This window comes from Medicago truncatula, chromosome 8 (genome assembly GCF_003473485.1).
Source record: "Medicago truncatula cultivar Jemalong A17 chromosome 8, MtrunA17r5.0-ANR, whole genome shotgun sequence".
Lineage (NCBI taxonomy): Eukaryota > Viridiplantae > Streptophyta > Magnoliopsida > Fabales > Fabaceae > Medicago > Medicago truncatula.
In genome coordinates, this window is record NC_053049.1 from 4,241,273 (window position 1) to 4,256,019 (window position 14,747).

General features: G+C 32.4%; 4 protein-coding genes across 4 annotated transcripts; 3 read left to right on the forward strand and 1 right to left on the reverse strand.

Moving 5' to 3' along the window:
- On the forward strand, positions 1 to 968 carry LOC11430410 (uncharacterized). The gene has a single exon (XM_003626958.4). It carries the CDS (start codon positions 97 to 99, stop codon positions 679 to 681), a length of 585 nt encoding a protein of 194 aa, XP_003627006.2. The 5' UTR covers positions 1 to 96; the 3' UTR covers positions 682 to 968.
- A 2,474-nt stretch (positions 969 to 3,442) lies between these two features.
- Positions 3,443 to 4,222, forward strand: LOC11420694 (uncharacterized). Its single transcript, XM_003626960.4, has one exon. It carries the CDS (start codon positions 3,552 to 3,554, stop codon positions 4,107 to 4,109), a length of 558 nt encoding a protein of 185 aa, XP_003627008.2. The 5' UTR covers positions 3,443 to 3,551; the 3' UTR covers positions 4,110 to 4,222.
- Positions 4,223 to 8,166: 3,944 nt separating this feature from the next.
- On the forward strand, positions 8,167 to 9,010 carry LOC11425513 (uncharacterized). Its single transcript, XM_039828451.1, has one exon. The coding sequence runs from the start codon at positions 8,277 to 8,279 to the stop codon at positions 8,847 to 8,849; it is 573 nt and encodes a 190-aa protein (XP_039684385.1). The 5' UTR covers positions 8,167 to 8,276; the 3' UTR covers positions 8,850 to 9,010.
- A 4,863-nt stretch (positions 9,011 to 13,873) lies between these two features.
- On the reverse strand, positions 13,874 to 14,714 carry LOC11422002 (uncharacterized). Its single transcript, XM_003626962.4, has one exon. The coding sequence runs from the start codon at positions 14,641 to 14,643 to the stop codon at positions 14,071 to 14,073; it is 573 nt and encodes a 190-aa protein (XP_003627010.1). The 5' UTR covers positions 14,644 to 14,714; the 3' UTR covers positions 13,874 to 14,070.
- Between the last annotated feature and the right edge of the window lie 33 nt (positions 14,715 to 14,747).

Below are 14,747 nucleotides of genomic sequence, written 5' to 3' on the forward strand. Positions count from 1 at the left end.
CTTGAAAAGTTATAAGTCTCTTTTCAAATAGCCTCATTATTTAATCCAACACAAAAACCATACTTTTCTACAATCAAGTTCAATATATTTCTTATCATGATTATGGCACCTCATGGAGAATCTTTGTTGTCAAGTTCATTCTCAAGGAACAACAATACCACATCAAACAAACCAACAAAGCTTTCAACTTCCGACCACCTTCAAAGAACGGTCTCCGATATTTCCTTCGAGCTGATGGCGAAAGAAGCAATTGACAATTTAAAACTACCATCGATATCCGAAGTTGAAGATGCAAAGTGCGAGTGTTGTGGCATGTCTGAAGAGTGCACACCCGAGTACATAGATCGTATTCGCAACAAGTTCAAAGGGAAATTTGTGTGCGGTTTGTGTTCGGAGGCGGTGAAAGAAGAGTTGGAGAAAAATGGTGGGAAAAAATTAGAAGAAGCATTAAACACACATATGAATGCATGTGTTAAGTTTAACAAATATGGTAGGGCTTTTCCAGTTTTGTTTCAAGCACAAGCTATGAAAGAAATGTTGAAAAAGAGTAACATGGATGGGAAAATTAGGGCTAAGTCAATTAGTCCAAGGGACAAGAATGGAGGAGGAGGGCTTGCTCGTAGTTCAAGTTGTATTCCAGCACTTACAAGAGAGATCAACAATATCAAAATAGCCAATTAACTATCTATCTCTTTGAGCACGAAATCTTTATACTATAGTTAATTATAATGTTACTATAAGTATAAAGCTAGTTTTTCTTTTACATAGACCTTGTTACAAGCTAGTTGCCTAAGGTTTTTTTAGGGTATTATTGACCCTTTTACTTCTCAAGGCTGCTTAGTTTTTTTTTGGTCTGTGCAGTTTTTATTTTATAACTTCATGAAATGTACCGTAGATCTTACCAATCATATGTTATGGAATAAAATTTCACTTGGTGTACTGATATCATGTGATAATTATCATGTCAATTTTTTCTCCGATATTAATTTTATTTTCAACAAGTCAAAATGAAATATATTAACACGAGAGAAAATATCATATCCAGAACAAAGTGTACCAGAATAGAATACGAAAGTCTTACAAAAGCAATAAATTGAACAAGACCAAAAAGTAAAATTACCCAATGCCCAAACAAAAAAAAATACTAAGCCATCAACTATAGTATTAAAATAAATATGAGCAAATTTGGCCTTCAACCACAGTAAGAAAGTAGCTTAATTTTGTAAAGAAGGTGTTTATTGGAACTTTCTTTATTATTAAAAATAATGTCATCCGAAATTTTGAAACACCTTTGTATTGACATCCATCTTATGTAGCTTCAAAATTATAAAAGAAAACTAATATCATGACTGTCCTAATATAGTCTTTCGATTAAACTAAATAGAATTTCTTTTTTCAACAAATTCTTAATAACACTAAAAGCCCAAGCTGTCAAACTGAACAAAATGATCTCGTATTATGTATTATCAAAAACAAGAAACTAAGCTTGTTTTTGTCTACTGTATATTACATCGTTGGTTAATAAGAAACTGAAATTAAGTAACAAAAAACAGGAAAGCTGAAAGGAAAAAAATCAAAGTAAATCTCTCGTTACATGATTTGTAAATTTAGAAGAATAATTGATAAATAAAAACCATAATGCCATGGTGCCTTAAATTTCTGATGGGCCGATCATTGTTACTTTTAGGTCGGGAGTATCCGACGAACCGAAGATCGATTGATGGTGGCATTCGAATGAGTATTGGACTAAGGTGTTTTGAAGGTGAGGTGTTGGTTGGTTTTTATGGTTTTTTGCAGGGCTTTTGGTGTGAGCAGCGGACAATAGGTGTTTGTATTTTGGTTAAGTGGTCATTCGGGATGGAGTTTGAATTTTGGGCTCAAGTTTTAGTTTATGATGTTGTGTGGGGGCTTGGCGCTGATTTGTGAGTTGACATTGGCTTTGGTGATAGCCTCAGTTAGGTGGTGTATTTATTGGTGTTTTTGATGTACAAAGTGTGTAATTTTATTTTTGGGTGTTCCGCCTATATATGACGCTCTTTGGTGATAGCCTTAGTGGTGTCTTTATTGGTGTTTTTGATGTACAAAGTGTGTGATTTTTCTTTTGGGTGTTCCGCCTATATATGGCGCTCTTTGCTATGTTTGATTCTGTTTTACCGATTTCTATTCATCTTGTGCAAAGACTTGGTTATCAATAAATTCTATCTGGAAAAAAATGTCATGCATCTGGAAGCGCGTGCACACACACACACATATATATATATATATATAAGCACATCTGAAGAAAAAAAATGTCATGCATCTTATGCAAAGACTTAGTGTATGTTTTCAACATAGTATTTAATACTGATTGAAGAAAAAGATATAAAATAAATAAGGATATGTTGGTAAAGAATTACTGAATGTACTTGAAAATACCAAATATGTCTTATAAAAAGAGACAAAAAATTTCTCAAAAGGATCTTATATTTAGGGATAGATGTAGTATTTATGAAATAGTCAACGTTTTTTTTTTTTTTGTTACAAGGGATAAAGGAAAGAAACAAAGAAACTGAAAGACATGAACAAAAGAAAAAAAAGAAAACAGTCTAAACAGACCTACAAATAATTATCCCTAGGGAAGAAAGTTTCCCTAGCGTCATTTCTAAGTAGATCACTCATTCCCTGAGGCGTAGACAAGTGGATAAACAACGCAGAATCTGAAGAAGCTCTTAACTTGGGCAAAAAAATCAACGCATTGATTACCCTCCCGCAAAGTGTGAAAGATTAAAGTGTTGTTGGAGGATACCATATTCTTTATATCTTAAATGAGAGCAGCATAAATATAATATTTTATGGTTGGACAGGTAATAAGATTTAAGCTGAGAAGGAAATCCGTATAAAACACAAATTCAGGAGTATCCATTTCTCGAGCCAACATAAACGTTTTTAATTTAACACCAAGGGAATATCACTTATCAATAGGACAAGAGGATGTATTTAAAAATCTCATCTTTTAACATATTCCAATGATTTAGGCGAAATGCGCGTGTTATCAATAATTTTCATTTTGGGACAAATGCTCCATGAGATTTCCTTTGAAGTTTGAATTCAACTTCAAAAGTCTTTGCCTCTTAACTCTTAAGGCAACTCCTCCGACCAATCACAATCGGCTCTATAAAACAACATAAAAAAATTAAAAGATAAAAATAAAGTAGCACTAAATAATTTGAACCATTAAAATAAAGTAGCACTAAATAATATATAAATAAATAAATATCTATGCACCCACGGGTTATTCAAGTTCTAGGGTTAGTTGATTCAAACACAAAAAGAAAAAGAGAAGAAAAAAAAGAAGAATAAAAAAACACCACGTTTTTCTTTCTATTTCCTTTCCCTATTACATTCACTCACATGATATATATATATATATATACCCATCACCCTTCCTCTTCAATTCATCCCTTTGTGTCTCAATATTCATCTCTCTCTCTCCAAAAAAATCTCTCTAGCTCTCTCTTTCTGTTCTTCAAATAAAAATCCAACCAAACTAAATTAAAACATCAATATACAAAATGGAAAACAACGTACCAATAATAACCAAGAGAGTATGGAGTATGATACGTGTGGCTTTGTTCATGTTAAGAAAAGGCATATCAAAGGGAAAACTAATGATGGACCTCAACATGATGGTTAAACACCGCGGCAAGCTCGCCGGAAAAGCCATCACCAACCTCATGTTTCATCACCACCACGGTGGCTCCACCTCAAGCCGTCGTAACGACACACGCCTCTCTACCACAAGGGAGTATGAGTTCAGCTGTAGCAACACCCCTAAATACAAATTTTCATTTAACAACAAACGCCACCGCAACAACCACTTCTTCACGTGTGCTCACGCGCCTCTCACACAAGACGATGACATTGTTACCGTTAATGCGGTTAAGGCTGTGTTAGAGAAAATGGTAAACAATAATGAGGTGATAGGTGAGGCTTCCCCGGTGCTCCCCGGTTCTCGACGAACTCCTATGACCAGGCAGTTGATGGTTAATGACCTTGACACCGATACGGATGCCGAGGTAGACAAGGCTGCCGAAGCATTTATAAAGAGGTTTTACTTGCAGTTGAAGTAAGAGGATGGAGTTTTGTTTCACAATTTTGTTTCTTAACATTTAATTAATGTTACTTTGTGATTTGTGATTTATGATTTATGAACATACAAAGCTGGTATGCAGTTTTGGATAGTACTAGCTTCATGCATGTCTTTGTGGAACCTTAGGAGAAGATCATGGACATGCATGATAATTTTGTTACTTTATTTTTTTATATATGTTGAGAGTTTATTGGCAAAATTAATATCCTCTGTGAATTTGTCAAAAGAAATATGAAAGTTCCATTTTTAGAGAGATATATAATCGCAAAAAATCAAGATGAATAAAATTAAGGTATCTTGTGTTAAACATAGTTTGGGTCGGGGACATATGTCCTCAAAATGCTCCATAGCCCAAACTTGAAAGAAGAAAAAGGTTAAGAACACATCCAGGGCTGGTCCTAGGATTTTTCGTGTCCTGGACGAAACAATAAATTGTACCCTTTTAATTATTTTAATATTTTTTTTCTTGCATTTTTTGTTGAAAAATATTCGTTTATATATAATCAAAGTTATATAAAAATATATTTTCAATAGAATTAACCAAAGCGAATTAAAAAAAAATAATATATCTATATAATACTAACTACTAAATAAAAATAATAATTTTGGTGCCTCTAAAAAAGTGGTGCCCAGGGCTACCGCCCCTCGTGCCCGCCCTCAGGGCCACCCCTGAACACATCCAAAATATCTTAAATGTCATGCAAGCGGTATATCTTTAATGTTAGTAACACATCAGTCAAAATATCTTAAATATCATACAATATGATGATATTCTCACCAATGGAAAAAATGAAAGCTACTCGTGTCCCTATGCCACCACTTTGTCAATGTCGTGCATGCATGTGTTCTTATTAACTTGACCATAGTTGGTATCAACAAGGTTTGGTGTTGGCTAGCAGCGGCGTGGTGGCTGGTATTGGCATAGTTGGTAGCCTTTTGGAGCTTTTTTGGTTTTTAGGATCTTATTGTGTTTCTTTAGTGCTTTTGGGAGTTTACTACTAAAACAATGCTAGTTTTCTTGTCTTAGCCCAATTCGATAACATTTTGTATTCGCATTTGTGTATTATCTTAAAATTTTCCCTTTGAAAAAAAACATAAAATTAGTATTATATATGTAAAGAAAACATAAATATGATTATATTTTTATATACTACTCTGACCCATATCTTGACTGCAATGTGCTTACAAAAATTTGGCATGAGTGACATATGAGAAGGATCAACACCAATTCTATTATTAGCGTCCTCTGGTGGCGGTTGTGGTGGGTTATGTGGTGGAGAGCCTTCAGCCGAGTCTGTAACTTTTGTATGTCCCTACGCATGAAATTGTGCAATATCTCCCTTCATGTCTACCAACATCGTCCACCATATCTAGAGCTACCAACAAAAAGAGACAAATTAATCATTAAAGTATTTCATCAAACATATAGAGCTAAAAAAACAACATTTACATTTCTAATTAGCATTTGAATACCACATTTCGCTAGTTCAAACCCTAAAATACATTCACATTCACATCCTAACTACTTGATCAACAACAACAAAGTTCTGAACTACATTCACATTCAAATTCTAAAATAAACCCTATCTCGCAACAAACACAAAATGAGAGAAAATAAACATTTGTTGGGTTTAAGAAGAAATGTCAAAATAAATACAATTTCTTCGACCCTAGGTTGATGAAAATCAATTGTTGAACTATAAGAATGTTTGGATATAAAGAATTCAAAGTAAACGCATATAAGAACAAGTCTTTTATTCTTGTATAAGGCTGATGTAGATTGGAACGTAACCCTTTGTCGTTATATAAAGGAGAATTTTGGGATAACGTGTAAGCAATTCAAAGGTTACATGGAGAACCTTTCAACGTGTAAGCAATTCAAAGCGAATTAAAAAAAAATAATATATCTATATAATACTAACTACTAAATAAAAATAATAATTTTGGTGCCTCTAAAAAAGTGGTGCCCAGGGCTACCGCCCCTCGTGCCCGCCCTCAGGGCCACCCCTGAACACATCCAAAATATCTTAAATGTCATGCAAGCGGTATATCTTTAATGTTAGTAACACATCAGTCAAAATATCTTAAATATCATACAATATGATGATATTCTCACCAATGGAAAAAATGAAAGCTACTCGTGTCCCTATGCCACCACTTTGTCAATGTCGTGCATGCATGTGTTCTTATTAACTTGACCATAGTTGGTATCAACAAGGTTTGGTGTTGGCTAGCAGCGGCGTGGTGGCTGGTATTGGCATAGTTGGTAGCCTTTTGGAGCTTTTTTGGTTTTTAGGATCTTATTGTGTTTCTTTAGTGCTTTTGGGAGTTTACTACTAAAACAATGCTAGTTTTCTTGTCTTAGCCCAATTCGATAACATTTTGTATTCGCATTTGTGTATTATCTTAAAATTTTCCCTTTGAAAAAAAACATAAAATTAGTATTATATATGTAAAGAAAACATAAATATGATTATATTTTTATATACTACTCTGACCCATATCTTGACTGCAATGTGCTTACAAAAATTTGGCATGAGTGACATATGAGAAGGATCAACACCAATTCTATTATTAGCGTCCTCTGGTGGCGGTTGTGGTGGGTTATGTGGTGGAGAGCCTTCAGCCGAGTCTGTAACTTTTGTATGTCCCTACGCATGAAATTGTGCAATATCTCCCTTCATGTCTACCAACATCGTCCACCATATCTAGAGCTACCAACAAAAAGAGACAAATTAATCATTAAAGTATTTCATCAAACATATAGAGCTAAAAAAACAACATTTACATTTCTAATTAGCATTTGAATACCACATTTCGCTAGTTCAAACCCTAAAATACATTCACATTCACATCCTAACTACTTGATCAACAACAACAAAGTTCTGAACTACATTCACATTCAAATTCTAAAATAAACCCTATCTCGCAACAAACACAAAATGAGAGAAAATAAACATTTGTTGGGTTTAAGAAGAAATGTCAAAATAAATACAATTTCTTCGACCCTAGGTTGATGAAAATCAATTGTTGAACTATAAGAATGTTTGGATATAAAGAATTCAAAGTAAACGCATATAAGAACAAGTCTTTTATTCTTGTATAAGGCTGATGTAGATTGGAACGTAACCCTTTGTCGTTATATAAAGGAGAATTTTGGGATAACGTGTAAGCAATTCAAAGGTTACATGGAGAACCTTTCAAAGTTTGTAATCTTATTATGATTTTTTTTGTTTGTTTTGCGGTTTATGTTTTTTATTCTTAGAAAATAGGTCTTTCATCTCTTAAAAATTCATTTTATTTTAATTACATTTTTATTATATATCAGAATGTTAGAATATTAGCGAGTATGTAGCAATAACAATCTTTAAAAAATTTATAGAATTAAAAAAATCATGAAAAATTTAGTTAAAAATCATACTAAAAGAATCTAAGAAAATGCACCTAAGTTTATAAAAGGGTTAATGGTACTTTATCCCCCTGTAATATAGGTTATTTTTGGTTTTCCCCCCTGTAAAATATTTTTTTTTATTTACCCCTTGTAAATTTTTTTTTTGAATACCCCCTAATAGGTCATAAAAAAACGACTTTATTTTTTTTTTTGCAGAATTTTTTCGTTTTTTTATGACCTATTAGGGGGTATTCCAAAAAAAAAAAAAATTACAGGTGAGTAAATCAAAAAAAATATTTTACAGGAGGGAAAACTAAAAATGACCTATATTACAAGGGGTTAAAGCACCATTAATCCTTTATAAAATGTACACAATATCACGTTAGATTCAACTTCAAAGTCTTACCTCTTAACTCTTAAGGCAACACCCCTCACCAATCATACTCAGTTAAACTAAATAAAATAAAATAAAAAAAAAAGCTAAAACTAAAGTAGCACTAAATGATAAATATCTATGTACCCACACCACGGGTTATTCAAAAGTTCTAGGGTAGGTTGATTCAATCACACAAAAAAAAAAACACGTTTTTCTTTCTCCTCTTTTTCCCCATTACATTCACATATATATACACCCATTTCCCTTCCTCTTCAATTCATCCCTTTCTTTGTGTTTCAATATCTCTCTCCAAAAAATAAAATCTCTCTAGCTATACCTCTTTCTTTCCTTCAAATTAAATTAAAACATCAATATACAAAATGGAAAACAACGTACCAATAATAACCAAGAGAGTATGGAGTATGATACGTGTGGCTTTGTTCATGTTAAGAAAAGGTATATCAAAGGGAAAACTAATGATGGACCTCAACATGATGGTCAAACGCCGTAGCAAGCTTGCCGGAAAAGCCATCACCAACCTCATGTTTCATCACCACCATGGTGGCTCCACCTCAAGCCGCCGTAATGACACACGCCTCTCTACCACAAGGGAGTATGAGTTCAGCTGCAGCAACACACCCAACTACAAATTTGCCCTAAACAACAAGCGTCATAACTTCTTCACGTGTGCTCACGCGCCTCTCACAAAAGAAGACGACATTGTAACCGTTAATGCGGTTAAAGCTGTGTTGGAGAGCATGGTAAACAATAATGAAGTAATTGTCGAAGCTTCCCCGGCACTTCCCGGATTTGGAAGGACTCCTAAGGCGCGGCAGTTGAGGGTGACCGACTCACCTTTTCCGCTACACGACACTGACGCCGACGCCGAGGTGGACAAGGCTGCCGATGCATTCATAAGGAGGTTCTACTCGCAGTTGAGGAAACAAGATTGAGTCTTGTTTCATAGTTTTGTTTCTTAACATTTCTTGAATTTGTGGATGTAAGAGAGGATTCTTGTTATTTTTTTTGAGGACTTAATTTTTGTATTGCTTATATATGAAAAATAAAAATGTTATAAGAAGGGTAATTAATTTGATCGCTGTCTTTCTCTTCAGTTGATTTCTATGATACTTGTCACTTAATTCCATTTTATTTTATTTTTGTGACAAAGTACTTATATATTAAATGAAGGTAATATGGATTTTCATTTATAGATCCATTTTAATTTTATATTTTTATTATCATAAGAAATCACCGTATTTGATCTTTTGGCACCCTAGTAATTCTACAGAATATTTGTTTTTTGTTCTAAGAGTTCAATAGCAAAGCTCACACACACTACAAATATTATTATTAATACTACAATCTGTGTATAATAATTTTCAGGAAGCTAGCGTTTTTTATTTAAAACTATGAGGGGTTATAGTACTCTAGAAAGCATGAAAGAATAGAAATGAAATGGATGGTTTGTGTTATCTTCCATTATTAATTTGTTAGGTATTTAAATGATATGAAATTATAAAAATGAATTTTTTAATTAGTGTATACCTAACAAATTGTGGAGTACGGTTGATCGAATCCTCCCAAGAGGTACACAGTTTGGTACTAAAAGGAATTTTTGTTTTTGCTTTGACAAATGTACTCAAAAGATGATTGAATCTTCCAATTAGGGATTAATAGTATATTCCAATTTCCAATATACTTTGCAGATATGTTTTGTTCATAAATCATCATAATAAAGCTTTCTTTCTTTTTCCTTGCACATATAAATATATTATCATTCATTTTTCTTGATTGAATCTTTGATTATGTAATTTCTTTAGCATTCTCTTATTGCATGCTTGATTCAACTACTTAATGGAGGAGAAATGAGAGAGATGATAAGATAAATTTTAAAATTCGTTGTGTTAAGATTGATGAAGGGATGGGAATAATTTTAATTAATGGATGGAAAATATAATTATATTTTGTTACCATTGTAATATTTAATATCATATTAAATAAAAAATTATTATTTAAGTTCAAATATAAAATACAAATTATCTCCCCACTTTGTCAAAAACAAAATTAGGATGATTTTGCTCATCAGTTTTTTTCCCATCTCCTTCAGGTAACTGAACTAAACGATTCTTTTTTTATTTTTTTTTATTTTTTGTTAGGTAGTCTAGTGGCTAGAATTCACCTTATGCTCACGGGACTACTGAACTAAACGATTCTAATTGAAAATTATTTATCTCGTTTTTTCTACTTTCTCTTATACTACTTGTTTTGCGCCTCTTTAATTTTTGTTTTTCTAATCAAACAATGAACTTTGACCGATAACAAATTAGTCAAGACTCGCAAGAATTAAAGTTCAAATTCTAATTGAAATAATACTTAATTAGATTTCACCTCATGATCGAATTAACTATGATCAAATTATCTTGCTTGCCGTGTCTAAATAAAAATGAATGACGCTCTACAAATGTATAATGACCACAATTGGTGACAAATTATTGTAGTATATATGCATGTATTTGTGCCAAAATACATACATAATTGAACCTAAAGCTTTTGATTGTGTGTGATTGGTGACCCCGATTTGTTTTAAAGTTAAATAATGCTTTAAGGAGAAGACCCACCACTACATTGTCTTCATACAATAATTCCACTAACTTGTCAAACTGAAACCATAGCTGGCCCCTCTCCAAAAAATATTGCTACCTTTCTTAACTTTGGCTTTCTTTCTCTCTTCTTTTGCTTTTGCTTTTGTTTTTGTCATTCAATGACTTTTATAAAGATATCACTTTTCTCCTGCTTAATTAAGTTGGTTGCCAAGGAAGAAAATTTCCATGCTTACACGGGATGACACAAATTAATGGGCAAGTAACAAAATAGGCATACTTACCCTATACAAGCATAATATTTGTTTTTACTTTGATTAGGAGTAATATTGTATTACACATTTTCTCTCCTTAATTGCTCCTCTTTATGTTTTACTTTTTCTATTTATATGTCTACTTTTTCTTCCTTCAAAAAAAAAAAAAATGTCTACTTTTTCTTCATCATTAAATTACCTATTACAATTTTTACTTCTTTCCTTCTATAGTGTCTATTTTTTGTTGATAAATCCCTACTACTATACTATCCCTTCCATTGAAATTCACACATTCCATAGGGCGCCATCCAAATTTTTTTTGGCTTAAATATGGAAATGGTCCCTGCAAATATCTGGCATTTTGGTTTTAATCCCTATAAAAATATTTTTTTTTGGTTTTAGTCCCTGCAAATATAGAATATTTTTTGGTCCTTGGTATTTTGTTTTAATCCTTGTAAAATCATTTCATATTGAAATCGGTCCCTATAATATTCATTTTAGTCCTAATTTTAAGGGAATAAAATCAAATATTCTACATATTACAAGGACCAAATTCAATATGAATCAATTTTACAAGAACTAAAACAAAATATCAAGGACCAAAACCAAATTTTTTTATATTTGCAGGAACTAAAACAAAAAAAATATATTTACAGGGACTAAAACTAAAATGTCAGATATTTGCAGGAATTATTTTCATATTTAAGGCAATTTTTTTTTACTCAATTATTAAGTTTACGACTTTAAGAAATTATAAACAAATTAGTCTGAATCTTCCCCTAACAAAATATAGACTAATAAAGAGACTTTGTTTGTTTCATTTGCAAAAAGAAAATTACAAATTTTAAGGTGTGTTAACTTATTGCTCAACATATTTTTTTATTCTTATTTAAAAACGATTATTTTTCCAGTTTAATGAGTGTTTTTAATTTCTCGCTATTTCTCATTTCACATGCATGAAGGTGCTCGTTTTATTTGAAAAATATTCGAAAATTTCAAAAATAAATAAAAAGCTACTTGGTTTTGATATTTTTTTTTTATTTTTCTTATAATTTAGACCGAGGAAGTATAGTTAAAAAATGTTTTTTTTTTAAAAGATCCAATTAAATAGGGACAATAACTTTTGAAAAATGTTAACATGTGCCCTAAGAATACAAGACAAGGATCTTAAAATAGAAATAAAAAATAAATATTGCATTGAAAAGCTAAATTTTTAAACTTTTAAAGTTATGAATACACAATTTTCAAGATTAAATTTTTACATTTAGTTTCTTATCTTTGTGCCCTAAATTAGCAAAACGCTAAGCTTTTTCAAAAGACGGATATATTTAGGGAGTAATATAGTATAGTTAATTTGAGTTGAGTGCTTGTATTCTTAATTAATCTAATTATAAATTAAAACATTGTTCTGTAAAAAAAAAAAAAAAGTCAATTAATAACACTTGTGAATGTGAGCTGGGTCTCAGAGCTTTTATTTCTGGAGCCCTAATAACATTAATTAATTCAAAACTAGCCAGCAAGCTTACCATTTTAACTAGCTTACTAGAAGAAGTTAATTTATTCACTATATGAAAGCTGGCAACAAAGAACAACTCAAAAAGCGTGAGGCTTAGGTGAAGTGTGTCAATCAATAACTAATATGTACTATACTATAGTATTCAGTATTCAGACACCTATTTTTCTATTCATTTTTTTAGTTATATGAAAACACAAAAAAAAAAAAAAAAGAGAAAAAAATACTTGGTAAAACCCATTCTAAGCAGTAAGCATCATATAATGTTAAGAAAAAAACTTACTAATCATGTGTTCTCTCAAAATTAATTTCCATGGAAATATTATTCAAACATGCTAAATATTAAGTGTGTAGAATATTTTTATGACAAATATTAGTTATTGTTATTTATTAGGTTTATTAGTGGAAGAAGTAGCTCTTCAAGCTTTCAACTTTTATATGGCTGGCACTCACCAATTCACCTTTATCACTCATATACTTCAACAAAAGTGACTCCTAAAATGCACTTAATTTTTCAAAATATGAATAGCCTAGTCTAGAATTGCTGAAAAAGCATGCATGGAGTTGAAGTTTCATCAGTTGAATGCTAAAAGAATTCACAACAAGAAACCATGCTCCCTCATTACTTCATAAAAGCTTAAACTTAATGTAGTCCATATGCTTTATGCCTCTTTTTTGTGGACCTTGTTTAAAGCTCATTCAATTTTGTTGTTCTCAATACTTAAGTTTTGTTTTGTTGATGTTAAAATATGAGTGTGGTTTGCATTATATGATGGTAATAGCCCCTCAAACTGCTCACATTTTCAGAAAAATAACCATTCAAAGGTTACAGCCGCGATCGAGTTTTACTCACAAAAAATATTCATCGAGGGTGGGTTATGACCCGATCAATTGAGTAATTTGAGTGACTTATATTGAACAATCGTGTTACTAGATGGGCTCTATGTGGCAGTTTCAACTCACCTACTAAGTTAACCCATCCACTTCTTTTTTGACTGGTTAATGACACGAAAGGTGAAAATTGATCTAATTGACGTATTTTGTCTTCCCTATCATTTAGTTAGGTCTCCCCAGCCCTCGCATCCACTATTTCAACAAAAAAAAAAATTGTCAGCCATTGCTTAAAAATTCGAGTCCGATTTCACTAGGTTCAACGTAATGTTGGTTTAACTTTTAAGATTGATTTGAATCTTGACTCTAATTTTATTTCCCCAGAATATTACCTATTTTCAAACTAAAGAAATAGTATAGATCCGTCACTACAACTTCATGCTTGAAAATAATCTCATCTCAATTATAATGGAAGGTAACACAAACCCCCGTCTATTTTATTTTCATGTTTTCAAGAGTAATATTGTATTATCCAACATTTTTTTACGAGAACTATTATTCAACATATATACTTAAGTTTGTAGTATTAATATTCTGTAAAATTACTAGGATGCCGAAGACCAAGACGATGATTATTATGATAAAAGAAATCGAAATGGCTATGTAGTTTGTTTTTTTATACTAATGAAATAGCTATATAGATGAAAATTTATTAGCTTCGTGATTATATCTTTGTTACAAAAAATAAAAATGGAAATTAAGTGAAGAAAAAGACCGGGATCAAATTATTTACACTTGTAATAACATTTTATTTTTCATATGTAAGCAATAGAAGCCAACTAATAAACATACAAATATTAAGTCCTCAACATAAATAACAAGCATCCTCTCTTACATCCACAAAGACATAAGATTATCCAAAATTCATAATTAACATTAAGAAATGTTAAGAAACAAAACTATGAAACAAGACTCAATCTTGTTTCCTCAACTGCGAGTAGAACCTCCTTATGAATGCATCGGCAGCCTTGTCCACCTCGGCGTCGGCGTCAGTGTCGTGTAGCGGAAAAGGTGAGTCGGTCACCCTCAACTGCCGCGCCTTAGGAGTCCTTCCAAATCCGGGAAGTGCCGGGGAAGCTTCGACAATTACTTCATTATTGTTTACCATGCTCTCCAACACAGCTTTAACCGCATTAACGGTTACAATGTCGTCTTCTTTTGTGAGAGGCGCGTGAGCACACGTGAAGAAGTTATGACGCTTGTTGTTTAGGGCAAATTTGTAGTTGGGTGTGTTGCTGCAGCTGAACTCATACTCCCTTGTGGTAGAGAGGCGTGTGTCATTACGGCGGCTTGAGGTGGAGCCACCATGGTGGTGATGAAACATGAGGTTGGTGATGGCTTTTCCGGCGAGCTTGCCGCGGCGTTTAACCATCATGTTGAGGTCCATCATTAGTTTTCCCTTTGATATGCCTTTTCTTAACATGAACAAGGCCACACGTATCATACTCCATACTCTCTTAGTAATTATTGGTACGTTATTTTCCATTTAATTCGTAGTGGTTTTAATTTAATTTGAAGGAAAGAAAGAGGTATAGCTAGAGAGATATTGAAACACAAAGAAAGGGTTGAATTGAGGAGGAAGGGTAATGG

Coding starts and splice junctions, on each gene's coding strand:
- LOC11430410 (XM_003626958.4), top strand. CDS start 97: ATGATTATGGCACCTCATGGAGAATCTTTGTTGTCAAGTTCATTCTCA.
- LOC11420694 (XM_003626960.4), top strand. CDS start 3,552: ATGGAAAACAACGTACCAATAATAACCAAGAGAGTATGGAGTATGATA.
- LOC11425513 (XM_039828451.1), top strand. CDS start 8,277: ATGGAAAACAACGTACCAATAATAACCAAGAGAGTATGGAGTATGATA.
- LOC11422002 (XM_003626962.4), bottom strand. CDS start 14,643: ATGGAAAATAACGTACCAATAATTACTAAGAGAGTATGGAGTATGATA.